This window comes from Triplophysa rosa, unplaced genomic scaffold (genome assembly GCF_024868665.1).
Source record: "Triplophysa rosa unplaced genomic scaffold, Trosa_1v2 scaffold395, whole genome shotgun sequence".
Lineage (NCBI taxonomy): Eukaryota > Metazoa > Chordata > Actinopteri > Cypriniformes > Nemacheilidae > Triplophysa > Triplophysa rosa.
Window position 1 is genome coordinate 32,644 of NW_026634393.1, and position 21,324 is coordinate 53,967.

General features: G+C 38.4%; 1 protein-coding gene across 1 annotated transcript; it reads right to left on the reverse strand.

Moving 5' to 3' along the window:
• Window positions 1-10,067: 10,067 nt before the first annotated feature.
• Window positions 10,068-20,829, reverse strand: alg11 (ALG11 alpha-1,2-mannosyltransferase). The gene is made up of 5 exons (XM_057328183.1): window positions 20,502-20,829; window positions 19,586-19,807; window positions 12,796-13,167; window positions 11,912-12,489; window positions 10,068-10,774 (listed from the first exon to the last, which is right to left on the reverse strand). Exons 1-5 carry the CDS (start codon window positions 20,546-20,548, stop codon window positions 10,491-10,493), a joined length of 1,503 nt encoding a protein of 500 aa, XP_057184166.1. The 5' UTR covers window positions 20,549-20,829; the 3' UTR covers window positions 10,068-10,490.
• Between the last annotated feature and the right edge of the window lie 495 nt (window positions 20,830-21,324).

Consider the following 21,324-nt stretch of genomic DNA (forward strand, 5'->3'; position numbering starts at 1 on the left):
TTAAGGTTACACACACAAAAAAAGTGTTTTTAATGATTATATAAATAAACTGAATTCTCCTCCTGAATGTCTGTGTTTGTTTTACATTTTTAAAGCAGAACTGGCCTATGACATGTATTGTAGAAGCTGTTGTTATTAAACAATTGTTAATTATTCATCAATATTTAGCTTCTGGAAAAAAAATGAATTGAATTTAACATTGAAATAAAATGCAGCTACCAGCATAAGCTGGATTTGGCTGGTCTAACCAGCTACCATGTTCCAAAACACAGCTTGAGCTGGTTGACCAGCTTGAGCTGGTCTAGCTGGTTTTTCCAGTAGGGAACTAATGTGGTCGGAACCAAAGTTTACAGGGCTGCTTTCTCTAGAATCATCTCAAGCGATGGACTTCTACGTTCTGATTGGTTGCCGCCGAATCGCGTCATAGCTCATTACCATAAAGTTGACCTGATTTCAACTCTCCTTGACGCCCTCAACGGCGAAGACGTGCCGCTGCTCGCTGCCGGCTCACATTGAAAATGAATGACTTCCAGCCACTTTGATGCTCTCAACAGCGGCGGTGTGAACGCAAAGTTTGTCCGTGATGAGTATGCGCAAGAAACTGTGCTGACGCATTTGTGCGCGACGCGGAAAGTCAAGTATTACCGTGCTTTAACACGCCGAAGCCGTTTCCCATGCATTGTTTTATTTGTGGCGACCTGGTATAATGTTAACATTAACGGCCACAAGCCACCGATCCTTGCCATTCAGGTCCCGTGTCACACACAGTCGCGTACATACCGTTGACAAGTGACTTTGGTACTATATTTAGCGAATTTCAGACCCCTTTTGTCCACAGCTTTCATTCAGTTGAAAAAACTCGTTTGCTCAGCATTTATTTTGTGCAGTGTGTGCGGCGGATAAGCTAAACATTCAGTTGCCTGAAACTCGACGATTCATCAACGAGTACAACACAGAATTTAAGCATCTGTCACTGTTACTGACTGTTTTGGGTACACGTACATGAACATAGTAGGCTACCATAGGCGTAATTTGCGGGTGGATGGGTGGGTCATGTCCCCACCACTTTTTGCCATTGGTCAATTTTGTCCCCACTACTTATTGTAAGAAATAAAAAATACGGGGCGTCTATTTACCGTGCAAGTAGCCCGCTTTGTAAGCAGAGGCTATTTGTCAGTGTTGTAGTCGAGACCAGCTCATTCGAGTCCGAGTCAAGTCCGATTCCAGAGTAGGTCGAGTTCGAGTCAAGACCGAGTCCAGAGAGGGTCGAGTCCTAGGACAAGAGATCTGAGATGAGACCTATAGAAATCTTCAAGAATATGTTAAATGTTTGGTGGAAACATTAAAACTGGCACCGATCTCATAGAGTGCTCAGTGCATTAAATATACCATGGCATGTACACTGTGTTTTATTTACTTAGACTGATATTAGTTTAAAAATATTATTAGCTGAGGGTAAAAAAGGCCACATAGTAAGTGTTGTAAAGGTAATTTTATTACAATTATGACTTCCCCTGACCAAAGATATGTCCAAAAGACGTCTTTTCTGCATCTTTCGATGTTGAAAAGACGTCCCTTTATTGGCTCATTATTATGTTTTCTGAACGTCTGATATTGACATACAGGGGACCTTGGTACAATGTAAAAACTGGTTCAAATCTGGAGTTTATCAGACTACTTTCAGTTTTCACATGGAAATAAATGAAATAAGACTCTGTGAAATGAGTTTTGTACCCACAATAATAACCATTATTGTGATCAGTGTTTGCTTTAGTTGGACTCTTGATCCTTGACTTTTGTTAAATTAATTCGTTCAGGTCATGTAGTAGTGTTATAAAAACACTTGTGCACTGTGAAAGACAGACATGCTTTTACAAAAGTTAGGGTTGTTCTCATGGAAATAGTCATGCTGTAATAAAATGTATTAGTTTTAAACATTATTGATCAATTGATGACTGGTCTGAGTTCTCTGGCTAGTCAATGCACAAGTATTGAGAGAAAATAAACAAACATATTTCACTGACATCAACCCTCATCATACAACCCTCAACAATGATGACAATCGTCAAAATAATTCAGATAAACAGATCACCCAGCATGCATTGCAGCATGAAGCTTTCTTTTGTTGATTGTCACCATTGTTGAGTTTCATATGCAGATTCTTGATGTCGTTGTGTGTTAAAGTGGTTTAACAGATTGTGAATATGTTAATTCCTAAAAAAATCACAGTATATCAAACTACAGATCCACAGAGCTGACACATTAATAAACCAAACCCAATTATTAACAGTGATCTAAACAATTTCAAAATGCATGCATTACCATTCAGAAGTAGTCATCTCTTTGCCACAACTAATTTATTTTAACACACAGTTATGGCTGAAGGAAACCTAATTTAACATTAAAATAGAAGAGCCAAGAGCTCAACTAAAGCTAAAAAAGATCACAATAATGGTGATTTTTGCAGGTACAAAAGTGATACTGATTCAATGCAATGAACATTGACAAATCATCCATTTTTAACCTTGATTCAATGGTTGCTTGCTATCTTACTGCACTCAAATCATTCAGCTCAGTTTATTTCAAAGAGTCTCACTTAATTTATTTCCATGTGTAAACTCAAAATTTCAACCAGTTTTTACTTTGTACAGACTGGACATCAATATTACACAATCAGGAGACGCCATGAAAAGCTATAGAAACAACTTTCATTTTTGGCCCATAAAGGGACGTCTTTTCAATGTATTTAATATTTTTGCTGGGCAGTGTTAATTTTGACAGCAAATTTTGATTTAGTTTTAGTCTAGTTTTAGTCGACGAAATATGAAAAACATTTTAGTCGAATAAATATACATTATATTTAGTCTACTAAAATCTAAATGGTTTAAATCATTTACTTGGTGTAATTAAATGTTCCATACAAAGATTCAACTGTTTTGACATAATTTACTTCACCTTAGAATGAAATTAAACCAGGTCATTACCTTTATTTTTCAGAAAAGTTCAGTAACTAGATTTGCATTGTTGGAACACAGAATATTAAACCATGAACGACATGTTCCAGTTCATTCAATCCCATTTGACTCAAATGACTCGTTAAGTAAGGCGTATTCATTCAGTTCATTCAACCAATGAAACGCTCTGACAGGGCTCACACTCAAAGGCTATTGGCTCATGGCGTGTGTCTTTGAAGTATGCGCTGCACTGTCTTTGCTTGAGACAGCAATGAATGAGAAATAGCTTTCAAAAAGACATATTATATAAATTGCATTACATTTCTTTAGTCATGCAAACATGTTACATATTTGGTTGGAATGGACAGTTTGACTCACTTCATCACTTCTATAATCAGTAGAGGACAGCGCTGGTTTCTTTTGGCTGACTCTATGTTGCATTTCATGATATGCAGCAGCTCGTGTTAGCGGATAAGTTAACATTGGCATATAAAAACCTTTGTGCTCCTTCGTAATGTGTTTTGGGGTGACTCGCCTGCAGTCGCGCTTCAAGTTTGCGGCGTTTTACTGGCGATCGTGAAGGAAAGTAGACGCTTTGTAAACCGCGTGGAGACAGAATACATGTGTGTGCTTCCCCTTCTCCCAGAGACGTCTCTCTAACGTTTATATGAGATCAGCACATGCGCGCTGATGTCCGCCAGGTGGGACAAGAATGTTTTACTCTCGTTTTTATTAGTTGACGAAAATGTCAGTATATTTTTATTACAGTTTTCGTTATAATGCATTCATTTTTATTTAGTTATTGTCTCGTTTTCGTCAGTGAAAACATGTCGTTAACGAATACTTTTCGTCATAGTTTTCGTTAAATTAACACTGTTGCTGGGACTCGAGTGGACTCGGGCATAAGTCCAATTCCGAACATGTTCGAGTACGAGTCGAGACCGAGTCAAAATGCACACAAGTCCATGACAAGACCAAGACCATTAAAATAGGGTCTCGAGACCGAGTTCAAGACCGAGTCCGAGTCTCGAGACTTCAACACTGCTATTTGTACTAATTCCACCCATCAGGTTCAGATTGGAATAGACAAAATGTAAGAATGGCACACGAAACTTAATTGCTCCGGTGGCGTAGAGCGTAAAGCAAGTGTTACCTGCTTCATGTCGTTTGGGTTCGCGACTGCTGTTTGCTGATATTTTTCCCTATCACATATCAGATTGTAAAGGTATTTATCTTTTATAAAATGATGAAAATATTTGAAAATGGCTGTTCAAGTCATACATGTACCAAACATTTTGCGCTTAATTGCACTTTGGTGCTATATATTCGTCCTTATTGTTCTCGACATGCGGTTGCTATCGCCTATTGCAAGATTACATTTTGATACTTGATAGAAAACTCCAATAAATGGAAAAAGTCACAACTTTGTAGTTTCATGAGTTCAAAACAAAATTTAGAAAGTTTGTTGTATATTTGTAGCCTATCAGGCAATGCCCGTAGTAATTAGTGAAAATAAGATTTTTTAAAGATATTATTTTCCATCTGTTTCCCCTGTATACTTGAATGTTTGTCCTTATTAGCAGGGGGTTGTCAAACACCAAATTTTTAACATGGGGAAAACACACAGTCGTTTCAGTAGTTTTTTGTTTCATCACGAATTAATACGTTTAATTACGAACGGCAACAGCCATCCTTAAATAAAATAGAGCACAACATGCTTTAAATGCTCTATTGATGAAAACATGATATAGTTTAAAAACAAATGGAAGCAGATCTGATATGTGAAAATTTAGAATAGTGAGATCAGCGGATTCGAACCTGGTTCACGGCAGTGTCAATATTACTTGTCATGAGACTTTCGGACTAACGTTACGCCACTGAAGCCGTCGATAGAGCGGTGCAGTTTTTATACTGTTTTCTAGAGGAGTCACCTACATGTTTCGCGCTTGTGACGTCCATGAATATTCCCAACGAGTTCTTACAGAAACAATTTATTAAAGTATTGTTTGTGTCGTCTTTGTCCCCACCACTTTTCAAAACAAAGTTACGCCACTGCATACATCTATGCACAGTTTGTTGGCGGAGGCAGTGCACTACATGGGAAAATAACCACCGCTCTTTAATGTAGATGGTGACTTTGTCAGACAATGTTGCAGTATAAATCAGGATAAAAAATTTAAAAGTGTTTAACCCTCCTATAATGTTCAATTTTTAGCAACACTTTTAATATGTGGGGTCATTTTGACCCCAAACACTTCAATATATACAAAATTGCTCAAAAAGAAAGTTTTATGTTTTGTTATTTATTTACTCACAATTAACCTACCTACTATTTTACTTAGTATTAAGAAAAAACACTTCAATTATTTCATAATTTCTTAATATTTATATACATTTTTTTCTACATGTAACCTGTTGTGTTTACCTGGAAAAACAGCATTTTGCACCACATGAATTTATAGAATATTTAGGATAATATTAACATTTTTTACATTTGTTGCAAGTTTTTTTCAAAGGGTAAATGCATTCAAGCTATACATTATTTGTATACTGTATCTACAGTATACATTGTTTTATACACAATATTTGTATACCCTGTTCACTGCCTTTCATTTTGAATAAAAAGATCCACCAAAATGCAAAATTGTAAATGTAAACTGCACACTAAATACAATTTCACAATAGTTAGTACTTTTTTTGCTACTGGGAATCTGTTGTGCAGATTTTGTGTGTGTGTGTGTGTGTGTGTTCATGTTTGTATATCCCGGTGGGGACCTAAACCTGAATACACACCAACACATGGGGACTCGTGTCACCGTGGGGACCAAAATTGAGGTCCTCATGGGCACAAAAGCTAATAAATTGTACAGAACAATATTTTTTACAAATCTAAAAATGCAAAAAGTGTTCTATGATCTTTAGGTTTAGGGATAGGGTTAGGGATAGGGGATAGAATATACAGTTTGTACAGTATAAAAACATTACGCCTATGGACTGTCCCCACGGGGATAGTCAACCAAAGCCTGTGCGTGTGTGTGTGTGTGTGTGCGCGCGTGTGTGTTTCCGATGTTTGATACGATAACTACAAACTAAAACTAATATTTTACTTATGTTGGCGTGATGTTGGCAAGAGAGATTCATCAGGAAAAGGTAAAATAGAACAAAAAAAAATTATCTTAGAAAGTTAAGCATAAAGAATTTTGACCCCAAACATAAACGATTAGGTTTAAATGTGTACAGACATTCTGGAAACTCTGTAACATAAGATGAACATGTCTATGAACTATTTTAATGAAATTAGAAAAAGTCAGAAAGAATCAAGTTTTAAATATGTATTTATCATATTTAAAAAAAATGTAAAAGTAGGGTTAACAGGAGGGTTAAAAAGTGACTCATTGTTAACATGTAGTATCATGGGTAGTGTGTTTTTATACTTGTTTCCTGTCTTGACAACTGAGACAAAAAAAAAATGTAAATGGAAACAGCTTTATTAGGTGTTCACTTGTATGTATAGTACGTGGCAGTTCAGTTATAATATGACTGCACATCTGCATGATAAACCTAGGAACCTAGCGCATATTGTCGCTTTGTGACGTAGTAAGTACAATCCCAGCCAACATTGGTATGTGGGCCCCATGTGGGTTATATCTGGGCGACATGGGCTCCACATGGGCATGGGCTAAAAAAGGGCAAAATATATGGGCCCCATGTGGGATTACAAATGTGGGTCCCATATAGGTTTGCCCTTATGGGACCTTTATGGGCTGCATGTGGGCACACAGATTGTATGCTTAAAATACATATTATGCCTTTAAACTCCTTTAAATGTGTACATTTGAAAATTGGTATGTGGGCCCCATGTGGGTTTTATCTGGGCGATATGGGCTCCACATGGGCATAGGTTTAAGATGGGAAAAACAAATGGGCCCCGTGTGGCATACCAATATGGGTCCCACATAGCTTTGCCCATATGAGACCTTCATGGGCTCCAAGTGGGCATATGATTTCATGCTTAAAATACATTATGCATTTGAACGATTTAAAGTTCTTATATTTGGTTGATAATCCTTTTAACATACAAATATCTCAGATATTTAGGCTGATTTTGTTATGTATTTAATGCAAATGGAGTTTCTGGAATATTTTTTTTAATTCATTCAATAGGCCTGTATCAGTATTTTCTTCCTTTCACTGTCCTAACTGTATGAAAATCAACCACGATAGATAAATGCAGAAATCCAGGTCAATTTACATGAGTCTCACAAGCTACGTTCTTGCTCAATTCGACTTCGTGCTGAGCTGCGCAGACTGACATGCCTACGTCACACTACCGCGAGATCGATCAGGAAGCACTTGCCTAGAAACGATGTCGCGGTATCTTGATGTCATAACCCGATTGCTTTGCGCAGGTGATGCATGGAGTCGAGCACACCCCTGTCTGAGAACACTTTGTTCCGCTTGACAAAGTAGTTCCCTGAGTTTTGGTAGATTTTTCTTAATCACACAATTAAATATTATTTTGTTGAAAATGTTTAATGTTTAAATGACAGCTATGATTTAAATAAAATAAATAAAACAAACTACAGCGGAGTTTCTTTATCAGCGGAACGATATCTTTGGCAGAGCAATGGCGCGCTGGCAACTCCACCGAGCAGCAAGTTTATCGAGTCGGGACTGGAAATAATCAAAAATAAGAAGGTAAAATTCATATTTTCTTAAGCGTGTTTTTGTTATCCGTGTTATCAAGCACCGAGAACCCTGTTTTTGACCGTCATTTTCCTTTGCATTTTGTAACCTACCATTAGTTACCTGCCATTTTTCCACCCGAGGTAACATTTAATTGACTTTACCACAGCCTATGACGAGTGACACTAATTTACTATATTTAACCATTTAATCCCATTCTTTTTAATTCCTCAGACGTCTAAAGCTCAAAAGGCTGATGTCAGAAACGATGTGACATTAGGACATAAATTGTAATCTGTTCTGAGACCGGATTTATTCAGCCCGCGCTATCGTTGTCCGCTGCCTGTGTAGTGCTAGAATGCTAGTTCCCATTACATTTTAAATACGTTAATGTGTTCTTCAAGAACCTTGTTTTTTTATGACAATGTACATTATATAACACGGATTTGTTGTATTTGCGTGACATTTCTGGTTCGTGTAGTGCTAATTATAAATGAAAAGCCTTTGAGGGTTCTCAGCGTAATGTTACCAGAGAGTGATTGACAGCACGACGTGATAATTTCCCACCACTTATAACAATGTATTAAAATATGGGTGCATTAATAAAAAGCACAAATCTCAGGACATCACAAAATTTCTACAGGATTTAAAACCCACTCGGACCCCAGGGGGTTAAATGATTGACCTGCAAATAGATGCAGCATCTTTGCCTTCATTATGCAGACTACACATAACAGATTGTTCATAAGAGTATATAGTATATACTGTACTTGTCAACTAATAAATCTGTTATTGTGAGGTGATGCATTTTTGAATTGTTTGACATTAAATTGATAGCATTTAGAGTACTCATTTGTGCTGTAAACTATATGCTGGACATATCAAATAACTGTATTTGTGTTCTTCTGTTACAGGTGTGGACTGAAACCACTGGAGCACGAGACAGGGGTGGAAAAAGAGCCCTTAACGCAGTCTGGCACAAAACATCAGAACAGAAAATATTTTTTGTTCAGTTGAGTTTAAAGTACCCTTTCTAATCTGAAATCTATCAAACTATTTTTAATGAATTTAACATTTAAGACTGTTTTTAAGGTTGAGTTAAATATTCTGTATTAAGGATCAGAAAATGATAATACATTTGATATTGAACATCCATGTGTTTTTCATTTTCAGAATGCACCTATTATGTTTATGATGTACAGGCAAATGTAAAGTAGTAGATTATTCATTTTGAAGACTAACATCTAACAAAGCAACATCCAAATGCTGCAGTTATCATTTAATCCGTAAAAATTGGTAGTTGGTAGAGCATAAAAATGGGAAAGGTCAATTACAATTTAACAATAACAAAAATTGTACTGTCCAGGTAGGAAACCTCAAAAAACATAATCTAGAACCACTCAAGTATACAAAATGCAGGGCTCCTCCATTAAACATACAGGGCCTTGGTTTAATCCACATGGGCTTTATAAAATGGGACCAATATGGGCCTTATGCATGTTGTCCATTTGGGTCCCACATGTGCCCCACTCAGATTCTACGTAGGATTCATATGGGCTAATTCACATAGGGCCGACATGGAACCCGTGGACAAACCCACTTGGGGCCCATGCCTCAAGCCCATATGGGGCCTACATTTGCCCTTGAGAAATTTATGTTTATTGTCCCCCTCTACTGTTAAATGAGATTTACGCCCCTGCTATATACGTATAAATACAAGCTTCAGTAAATAAAGCTTTTCAAACTGATGATGCAAACATATTATCTTTTGACCTTTTTGTAAACCTATATAAATTATTTAAATTCAGTTGATTCTCTTGCATTGATATAGTCAACTCAGTAGCTGTCTTCTCAAACGTTCACCCCAGCAGTGTTTATTCCTGCATTTAAATGTTTCAATTCAGGAGATTTTTTTCATAATGATCTCATTATCTTCAAGTGAATTGCGTTGACACCCGCAAAAAGTCAATCCAATTTATGAACCTTTCCATGTACCCCGTGATTGGCTGTTTGCCCCATGTGTCACACTTTCAGGTGCATGTTCCTCACAAACCTGAGTTGACAGAGAACGTTTATACCGAGCGTTGTGCAACAGCTGAACCTGAACTAAACTAGGTTGGGTTTGTCTGGTTTTGTCATCTCTAAACCTACTCTCCAAATATATTTGGATTGTGAACAATGCAAGACCTTAAAAACAAACTGTAAAACCTTAAACTTCACCTTGAAATTAACTGGGAGCCTCTGCAGCGAGGCTAGGACTGGGGAAACACTGACCAGCTTTTTAGAGCCTGTCAAGAGCCTAGTAACAGCATTTTGTAAAAAAGTCCCAGGTATTAAGAAGTCTTAACATTATAAAAGCCTATATAATATTAAAATGTTTGAAGGTGACACTCAAAGAGAAGAATCGATTTATTAATAGACTGTGGTTTGTTGTGGAAGCCTCTTAAACTCGTACAGGTTTAGTTAAGGGACTATCTTGTAAACATACATGGATTTAAAATAGCATGTTTCTGCTTTTAGAAAAAAATTAACTGCATACTGTTAATCCGCAGTTGCTTTTTATTCAATGTCACTTGTGTCAAAGCATCAAGGAAATGTATGTACGTGCCCAACTCCAAAAAGGCGGGAGAGCTACAAGCAGGAAATACATACAAAGAGCCTAACCCTAACTGTAGATTGAATGCCTATCCTCATTAAGAGATGAGGGCAGCAGCCAGCTACTTGAAAACACCATCTCACCAGAGTCAAAAATTTAGTAGAAATTTGGCCAGCACAGACTGGATTACACTGGAGCATATTTGTTTAACTTACTATATTGAGTAAGAAAAGACAAAACACAGACAGTTACTCTCACTGCCCTCGTGTAGCCATCAGATGTTCCATGGCAGCAAGAAAGGAGTTTTCAAACTCTTGGTCTGAGAAGCGGGTGACAGATGAACGTGCCCGCCGTCGAATCTCCATCTGAGTAGCTGGAGTCAGAGAAAGGATTTTTTCCATGGTGTCTGCATAACTGTCTTCATCATCTGCCAGAAAGCCCGTTGGACCACCATCATATGGTACTACGATGTCTGACTTTGGACCACCAGATTTGTGAGCAAGAATGATTGTTCCTGCAGCCATGCACTCCACCACACCTGCCAAAATGAGGAAAAAGTTAAATGTTCTCAATGTCTGTTTATTAGGGGGTTACTTAAATGTATTGCATGACTGTAAAAATAGAAATTAAAGGGATACTTCAGCCAAGAAACAACATTTCCCCATGTTTTACTCACCCTCAAGGCATCCTGACTGAATATGACTTTATTCTTGAAAAATAATGCAGTCGGAGTTATAATACCATGTATCCTTTTTCTTCCAAGCGGTAGAATGGCATTCAACAGTGAATGAGGGAGCACAGTTTTGAAGCTCCAAAAAGAGCATCCATCGATCAAAGAACTTCTCGACACGGCTCCATGGTCTTAAAGGTCTTCTGAAGCGAATCGATGCATTTGTTTAAGAGAAATATCCATATTGACAAACCCTACTAACAATAATGTATAACTTCCGCTATCCCTCGGCTGCGCGTGAACCAGAGGCTTGTTTTTCTGGCAAATGATGGTGTTGAAAGCTCTCGCACAGAGACTGTATCCTATTAGAACAAAACGCCTGCGTTTATTTGCCGGAAAAGCAAGCCTCTGGTTCACACGCAGACGAGGGATAACGAAGTCAGACATTATCGTTAATAGCATTGTCAATATGGATTTTTCTCTTAAACAAATGCATTGATTCGCTTCAGAAGACATTTGTTAAGACCACAGAGCCGTGTCGAGCAGTTCTTTGATAGATGGATGCACTTTTTGGAGCTTCAAAAAAGTGCCCCCATTCACTCCCATTCGACTGCTTGGAAGAAAAAGGATATGTGGTGTTACAACTCCGACATTATTCTTCAAGAAGAAAGTCATATTCAGTTAGGATACCTTGAGGGCGAGTAAAACATGGGGAAATTTTGTTTCTTGGCTGAAGAATCCCTTTAATATGAAAAAGTCATTGAGCCACTAATTTCTTATTCACCAACTACCAGCAATGAAGGATAGGACTTCCAAGAATTGATTGGATCATTGGAAGTTGGCAACCTGTCAATTCATTCTTAATAAAATTAAAATGACATAATTAAAATTTTGATCTGATTTAACAATTTTATTTACTGGTTCCAAAAACATTTGACCAAATCTCTTATGTTTTTACAGCTTAAATGTTGTATTTGGTCATGCTTAAAGCATTAATATTCTTACCAATACCAAAATGTTCATTCCACATTGTGTGCAACCCGATGGTGGCATCTGTTATTTCTTTCTTCAGTTCCTCAAAAGAAATATTCAGTTTAAACTCCACCCTGTTCGCCACACCTAGCTCCTGACACAATCCTCTCAGCATCAATACCCTGATTTCATCATCCTCATGACGACATCCACCAATCAAAACGAGTTTCACAGTCTCTTGATCAGCAGATTCTGTCTGCATCCTGTCCAATAGTTTTTTGAAAGCCCTGATTTGCAGCTGATGGTTCTTCTCAGGCCTGAACTGACCCACTGAGACTATAGAGTGACACTTTTTGTCTTTTTTCAACTCATTGTCTTCTGTTAGAGGGACTTTAAGAAAGGCTTGGACATCGCATGGTGGGTAGACCACACTGGTGCGGTGAGGAGCATGCCACAGAGCCAGAATGTGATCTAACGTCCAAGTGGAATTTACCATGATCACATCACTACAGGAGCCAGACAAGCCATAGAATAGTGCGAAGACACAATAGTAAATCAATTTGATGATGCTCAGAACAGGATTACTGGAGATGTATTCTGCATTATTGAACCTGCGGATAAAAGTTAAAGAAAGCACACATGTAATTGTCCATAATACGTAATTTGACATGTCCTGTATATCAAATGCAAGTGTGCAAAACGTGACTGAGACAAAAAAAGAATTAATGCTAAGAATGGAGAAAGACCTGAAATGCAAGACTACTGTAGAGGACGACTCCCTTCTCTAAAACACTGAGAACACCCATACAGATTTAAAAAGGTTTTCGAACTTGAACAGGTGAAAAAAATGGTAATTCCCTGTTTGTACTCCCAATTTTAGGCTTTTAATCAATATATCTGAATATTTGTTTACTAACCTTGGGTTTCTTTCACGAATTACAGACAGCATATCAGTGCTGATGGTGGGGTAATGCACGTAGCTTACCACATGACAACCAGCAAGGTATCGGAACACAGGTAATGTAAAGGCATAGCCCATTGAGTCAATGAAGAGGTCTGGGACAAACTTAGTCAAGGCTTCCCATCCCAAGAACATTGACCCCAGGCTCTGCCCTAGAAGAGTAAAGTATGGGTAAAGTTTCGCATCCACTAGTTGACGATGTTTCAGGAACACAAACTTAACAGCTCGGGGGAGTCTGATATTGAAGTGCCGTCTTGCTCCATCTAAGATTTGTTCTGTTGTTACACCCTGATCTCCTGTGTAGACCACAAACGAAACATTCTGGTACCTGTATGTAATAAAACACAAAAAGGTAAAAAAATCTTGAACATGTTTCCATTATATAACAAGCTTGTGGTGTATCCCAGCCCTACTGATTTAAGTGTTTCAGGACAGCTTTGATTGTTGTTTTTTTCAACCCACTTAATACCATCGGTCATCGGTTTTCATTAATAAAGCTCTAATTATTGATTATTTCAAGGGGTAAATAATGACACATCATTTAGATATTTTGAAGTTTGGGAAAAATTTGGGATTAAATGGCTTAAAGCTGTAGTTCTGAACTTGGGCCTCTCTACTGCCGTCTCTTTTGGAAACATAAAATTGCAGATATTTTCTTCATGTTAGTTGTATATCTGCACTGCTGCTGTGCACAGATAAATCTAATGTCTGTGACCACCACATCAGAGCGAATCTGTCATTGCACATCAAAATGACAGTAAGAAGCACATGCTACAAAGCATATATCTAAAACTTGTCATCTAAATAGGTAATATCTGCTTTTAAATAAAAATGTTCATTAAAAAAGCCATCAATGCATCAGTATTTAATACTTTCTGATATCATAGCCACTCTTAAAATCCCTATTATCTCTTGCTTTAGCATGGACTCTATCACTTTCCCTTTTGACTGAAGGTCCTAACCCCTAACCCACAGCTTGAGCTTTCTTAGTCTGTAGGTGACACATAACTAGAGGTTGACCAATTGATCGGCCGGCCGAAAAATCGGCCGATTGTTGGGATTTTTTAATTAATCGGCATCGGCCGATTGTGCTGCAAACTAGGCCGATTAACAGGCAGGTGCATCTGTGAGCAGCTAAGCGTTGTTGTCTTGCGGCATAACACTGTGATGTACCCCTCTGCCTGCTAACTTTTTAACTACCTGATAACTTAACAAGAAAATGGTAAGACTTAAAGGAGAGGTTTCTTTCTACTTTTACACAAATGTAATATAAATCTTAGGGGTCCACAGAATGTGTCTGTGAAGTTTCACCTCAAAATACACAGCAGATCTTTTATTTTACCATGCCCAAATTGCCCAGTTTTGCATGTGAGGAAAAACGCGCTGTTTTGGTGTGTGTCTCTTTAAGTGCAAATGAGCTGCTAGTCTCTGCCCCCTTTTCACAGAAAACTCAGCCAGGGCTGTGAGCCTGTGCTTCCATCGACAAAAGAAGGGTCACATAAAGCGAATGAGAAATGCTGTTTCCGTCTTTAAACACCAAACACATTGTTTCATAAAAGTGTACAGACTCCTAACAAAGGCGTCATGTTTTCTACATGCGAAATTACACATGACAAACCGGTCGCGTGTTTACAGACCATACACACTGCTTTCTATAAGTGAAGATACTCAAGACAAACGCATCGCGTGTTTACAGACCATACACACTGCTTTCTATAAGTGAAGATACTCAAGACAAACGCATCGCGTTTTCTCTAAGTGAAAGTAACGTTACACAGGACAATCCCGTTGCGTGTTTACAAGCCATACGCAATGCTTTCTTTGCGTGAACGGACAAACGTTTCACAATGACGTTTTACCTACTTTTAAGTGCCACAGGTCCCTGAGGTCTTACTTAAAAAATAACGGTACTTACAATGTCTTTATTTGCAGCTTTGCGTCGTTCAGTCTGGTGGATTTCCATTGAAAACTAAATAAATCCATTGCTCTCCAGGCAGGCTGGGAACAGTGTTCTGTGCTGCTCTGTGCAGCCAACAACAGAACACTTAGCATGCTTTGCTTACTTTTGCCATGGTGTCGGAACTAATTCACATATGTCGCTTGCGAAAACAAAAATGGCGGCAGCGCCATGGGTGGACACATTCAGAAAAGGGGGCGGTAATATTATAATAAGAACGACTACCTACGTCAGAAAGCGAGCGAAATCTGAACGGCTCGTTTTCTCACAGGCTTGCAGAGATAGGCTCACGTAAACAAAGTTACTGGATTGGAGTTGGTAGATGCACCAGACACCCGATTATAGCACTTAAACATTGAAAAAGTCAGATTTTCATGAAATGTCCCCTTTAAATTCTTTTTATCCTTTGTTCTTAATGTAGCCTTGTATATTTCATTGATTAAATATGACGCTACTTGAGAATGCGAGTCACTTTTTGGAACTCTATTGTTAGCGAGCCTTCAACCACATAGTTTAGGCTAATGTTACATGTATGCACGGGTACGAAAACCTGGTGACGAGCACAGCGGCTAAATTATTACAGTTGTCCGCATTGTATAGCTAGATAAACTCCGACGACTGATCATTTCTCTCCCTCAGAGGCTGCGTGTGAGATGGAGTAGCTCGCACTCTGCAGCCATGCCTTGTTAAAAACTTTCCTGCTTAAATGTGTCTGTGGGTCGGACTCTGTTTATACTTGGTATTAAGATGTGTTTTGGTCGATCTTTAAAATGGACGAAATAAGTGCACACAATTTACAAATGAACGCGACCGGGGCAGATAAACATACAGAGAGAAGCAGGTTTTTTCTGCTCTGACAGCCGCGAGACACGCTGAAGAAGTGTTAGAAATCTGAAATGGAGAGTGTAACACGGTTCAATGTAAGGAAGGAAGGAGGCGGGAACCAGCGAACATTTAACAATAAACTTTTATCAAAAATAAACAAACAATAATACGGAAGTAAAAGGCCGGCAGCCCCTCACGGACGGCTGCCGGCCACACAAACATAAACACAAAACTTAACATTTCCGGGCCCGGTCCTCTCTCGTCGGCAGTCCCGTCGCTCGTCCTCTTATGCTCCCGAGCTCCCCCGTGAGGCATGCGGGACCGGTGCGCGTACAGCTGATACTCATTATCACTCACGCCACCGGCCCCGCCTTCCTGCCCCACAGCTCTCGTCCCACCTTTCTCGCTACAGAGAGAAAACATTCTGCTTGCTTGGTTTTTCTTCATTAAACCAAACTTTTAAGTCTTCTGCCAAAGTTTAAATCCTGACATGTTGTTTCCCCTCGTTAACGCATTATGTCTGTCTGCGGTCTTTTGCGGCTGTTTAAACGCATTCGACCACAAGAGCATCTATTTTTCTGTCGGGCTAGAAAAAGGCTAAAAGCTAAATATAACTAAAAACGCAGTTGTGAGCAGCAGGTTGTGTAATATGAGTGTTTTTTTTTATTTTTGTTCTAACTTAGATTATGACCATTTGACTATAGCAGTGTCTGCCAACAAACATAAACTAAAAGCATGCTTCAGAACAGTATGAGAAGGTGCTTAAAAGTTTTGAGCAACGTATTATTACTGCCATCTTGTACCCTGCAATAAACACTTACTCAATCTTACTCAATCTTTCTCAATCAAGTGCACTGATTTGAAAAGACATTTCTTCAATAAATGTTTCATTTAAGCAATATTCTGTATCACTTCTTATTACTTAAGTAGATTTAATGAGATGAAGGTGGAAAAAAGAAAATCAGCCAAACATATCGGCCATTGACTGGCCTGAAATCGGCATCGGCCAGAGAAAAACCCATATCGGTCGACCTTTACACACAACCACACACAACCATGTGATGACATAACAACTGTGACAGAGGCATGACAAATGACAGCTACGTGAATCTACTATTAGATAAATATTAATAACCTCTAGGTGTTGAGGAATACCCTTATTTTCTTTTTTCTGAAATATGGAAAAAAAAACTTCAAGTGGATCACATTGACTCACTATTCCAAATTCTGCATTAATTCTTTTTTTTAATACTACAATATATCATCTACAAATGCCTCAACTATCCTATCCCAAAACTAAGACATTAACACAGCTAAATTGAAAAAGACATGCTACAGATAAAGACCATCTCCTGACCATGGATGTGGAGGCTAGAGTCTTAGAATCCATTATTAAGAAGCTGGTTTCAGAATGTAAAGACATCATCTTGTCTGTACATCGCACATGTACAAATTGAACAACTACAAAACAGAGGTGTAACGATATTCGAACCGAACGATCCGCGATACACATCCTTCAATACGAACGGCGAAAGCTAAAGCAGCAGTGCAGCAACCGTTGATCATGCTCAATAATGTGATGACAGTGCATTGTCAATGGCCAAACTTCACAACGATTGACAGGAAAAAGTAATAAATTCTCATTGAAAGAGTCTAAGGCCCAATCCCAATTCTATTTTATACCCCTTCACCTAATCCTCACCCCTTGAAATAGAGTGGCAAGAGGAAGGGCTAAAAACATTCCCCTAAGAAATGGGACACCATTACTACTACTACTTACTGTCATACGTCATTATAATACATCACTGATCCTACGGAGTTGCGGCAATGTTTATCACTTCCAAGATGCTGCTGTCAGCTGTAGTCATATCAGTTTCGTGGATTACACCCTAAAAAATAACCCTGAACTTTTTCAGAATTTTTTTTTTTTCAAAAGCAGCTCAACACACATCCCTCCGTTCGCTGTCTCCGGAGTGCGGTCGTTTGCTTAACCTGGTGTTTGTGATCGCATTCCGTGGATCTCTCCCTCTGTCCGGGCATGGAATCGGAGAGCGATCGCGAAAAGACAACCCGGTCTGTTCGCCGCATTGGTCGGAGGCTTGGAGCGTGTTCTGCTTCCCCTGGTTCGTGATTTAATTCCGGAGAAGGCCCTGATTACAATTACTGTTTGCAGTTGTATGTGTTGCGGTTCTATCGTGCAACCAGTAATGCGTTACATTAGCACAATTTTGCGACTTTGTATTAATGTTTCAAGTATTCAAGACAAGAAACTGAACACAACATTAAATTTAACATAAACAAAATTATTATTTGTCGTTTAAATCCTTAAGAGATACAGAGAGATTTAAAAGAGAGCTACAGCTGTACCATTTTTTCCGGAAAAAGACGAGCTGCTGGAGGCAGGCAGGGGGACGGAACTACAGCACGAGCACACTATATGGACGTTATGGAAGACTTTTCGCGCGTTTTTTACGCCGTCAATCCTGACACCATCGGCTTGCCATAAGTATATCATGTGATACGTCTTAATCTGATAATAATAAAATGTTAATAAGAGCACTTTTCCACCATCGCGCCGAATTATTCTTGTTGCTTAATCGTTTCACTCCGTGCCGATCCATGCCAGCCGGTACGTAAATGGTTTCATTTTCCACCGCAGGGCTGATAACGGAAAATTTTAGAATGTAAACACAAACGCGCTGCTTCGGTAACACAAGAGACTGAGCTATAACGGCTCTGCGCGCATTCATTAGCACAATTCCGAGCCGAGAACAGTTTGTAATCGTGTCGTGTCGAACCAGGCTCATGTGGAAACATAACTGTAACCGTTTCAGACTGTGCTTAGAACGATTCGGCGCGATGGTGGAAAAGTGCTCTAATAATTTTTTTTGAAGGAAATGGAATCTAAATGTCTAAAATTGAAGATCAAAATAAGTTTATAATTCACTTGGAACATTTCCTCACCAGCACATCTCTAATGGGCTACAACTCGATTGTTACTTATATTTAGGATATTTAAAAAAGTTTTATTGTTTAAAACTGCCCAAGCTTTCTTGTTAAAGGTTTAAAATGTCAAGATTCTAGACTACATAAGTGAAACTCACTTTTCAAAAAATACAATAAATAGCCTTACTTGGGGTTTTATTTAGTTATTATAAGCAAAAGATCAAAATAAAAATTGTTTGGCCTTTATCCGATTAATAAAAAAAAACAATCGTCCGATTGTACGATTATTAAAATAATCGTTACTTTCAGCCCTAATTTATTGTGTATGTCTGAACATAAACTTTATGTACTTTTACTACTTTTTGCTCCTTTGTTTCATTATTTTTCAGATTGTTATTTATTTTTTCAGAATTGTGTATCTGTTACACTGTGAAGCAGTTGGAAAAGTGTTTATGTAAAAGGAAACCTTTATGCTTCTGTTATAGATGCAAATCTGATTGTCACCTTCACATGATGTAAAATATAACTAGAATGACTCCAAATGTAATATACAACTTGTCTGCAGATATTTTATTTGTTGTGTGTTTTCTATATTGGGGTGGCCGATGGGGGGAGCCAATACTGATCTCGCATACCCCTCAGAAAATGTGCAGTTGCACCCCTGAAGGGTATTACAACATATTAAGCCATACATCTCTATATACCTTTACCCAGGGTTCCCTTTAAATATGTTATTTAACATGCCATAAATTGATTGTTGTTGTAAATATGCCTGACAAATGTTTTAAACACCATTAAAGTACGTATCACTATTACACTGACAACAACTAAATCATCTTCTGTGAATCATGGTAGAAATGTATCAGCACCATAAAAAAAAATTTTCATAAAAAAATATTTAGCACATTTAATGTACAGACAAAAAGTTGTATTACGCTTTTCTATATTTACATTTTGTAAACCCCTTTTCCCCATATAACTGTTAGAATGCACACTCTTACGATGTGAAACATCTGACCTGTTTTGAAGTGTGCGTAAAGCACACCAAAGTACTCTCTCTCCTCCTCCTCCAGCATTGCAGTATGGGTGAAAGAACGCAACGGTCAGCTGGCTATCCTGAGCTTTCCTGGTTTTTCTTTTCATATGAAACCAGGTTCTCACTCCAGTGATAAGGAGAAAGAGGATGGCTGTGAATGCAAGACTCAGATAGATGCATGGTACCAGTAGAGACCACAGCAGCCTAAGGAACCGAAACATATACAATAACCCATTGCCATTTGCCATAAATATTAATTTACATACATAACCCATGTTATTAATATTAGTGCACATACAATACCTTATCTATATGCAAATATAACAAATGAGCAACACAAAACGTATTGTATTGTAGAATATCCACGAACGCTGTGGTTTAAGACACTAGTCATCAAACAGGAATGGCAAATTGGTGCGAATTGACCTGAATATTGAATAGTTGCTGTCAATTCGCTTGTGGATATCTGTACAGTAGTGATGTTACAGTTATACATAGCTACAGATTAATTCCCATCTGGTGGGAAAGGCAAATAATCGTTGTACTCGTTCTCCAAAGAGAATAGTGAGCGAGTAGTTAAGGGCTGTCCATTGAAGTTTCTTCATTTAGCATTAGCTTTAAAAATGTACACAATGGCTGGCCTGGTTTCACAGACAAGACTTGGCTTAAGACAGGACTGCCTTCGTTTAATTAGAATATTTAAGTTGCTTTTATAAAAATGCCTACGAAAAAACATTACTGGTGTGCATGTTGAGACAAAACAATGGCACTGACATATTTAAAGACATGTTAGTACAAGCTGTTATCGGTATAGACAGCTTAAGCATTAGTTTGAGTCTGGGACGAGCCTTAAACCTTGTCTGTGAAACCGGGCATAAAATTAAATTAAAGTATTTACCTAAATAAATCGCAAAGACATGTGGACAGATGTTCCTGCTCCGACATCTTTTTAGGTACTGTCACTACTCGATCCGTTCCGGTGTTATGGATCAACTGTGGATCGTGTTATCTGGGGGCATGCGCGTGCATGGTGACGATTTTACCCGATTTCACAGCAGATGTCGGACGGCGGCAGATTCGACGAATATGATTTTCCACGGATTTCCGGTTAAACACGAAGATCGTTTAATGTTTGTATCACTATCTATCGACGCATGTCCTCGATGGCCTTTCCCATGTATTTGACGCCATTTAAGAAACATTTAAACGAGTTTCAATGTCTGGCCGGAAACCACGCCCGCTTTCGTTGTAACGGAAACAAAATATTGTAGGTGTGTTCAAATTCATTCTACCCTGCGCAGACCAATCAGTCAATGACATCAAACAACCAATCACTCTCGGGTATGATGCCATACGCCGATCGGTCTGCGCAGCACAGCATGAAGTCGAACACACCGTTTGCGCTGCAGCCAAAGCTCGCGGATTCTTTTTTTTTAAGTTTCCGTCTCCTTCTCGGAGACGATATTAATTAAAAGCTTAGTTTAAAAATCACATCCGTAATTACTAACTTTAATCTACACAATGGGAACACCAGAATGGGCCTGTTTTTTCCAAAGATTTCACAGGTTTTTTTCTCGAAAAACAACGACTTTATTCTCAAAGTATGAGTTTATTCTTTACATCTTATTTCGACTTTTTTTCTCGAGATTTAACGAGTTTTTCTCGAAACACAAGGACTTTATTCTTAAAGTATAGTGAGTGTATTCTCGACATTTTATTTC

Bases quoted from the DNA above. Each gene is read 5' to 3' on its own strand.
- alg11 (XM_057328183.1), bottom strand. From the start codon at position 20,548: ATGTCGGAGCAGGAACATCTGTCCACATGTCTTTGCGATTTATTTAG. The intron at 13,168-19,585 runs GTCAGATGTTTC...TATTACATACAG, and splicing joins TTACGCACACTTCAAAACAG to GTACCAGAATGTTTCGTTTG. The intron at 10,775-11,911 runs GTAAGAATATTA...TCATTTTGGCAG, and splicing joins GAATGAACATTTTGGTATTG to GTGTGGTGGAGTGCATGGCT.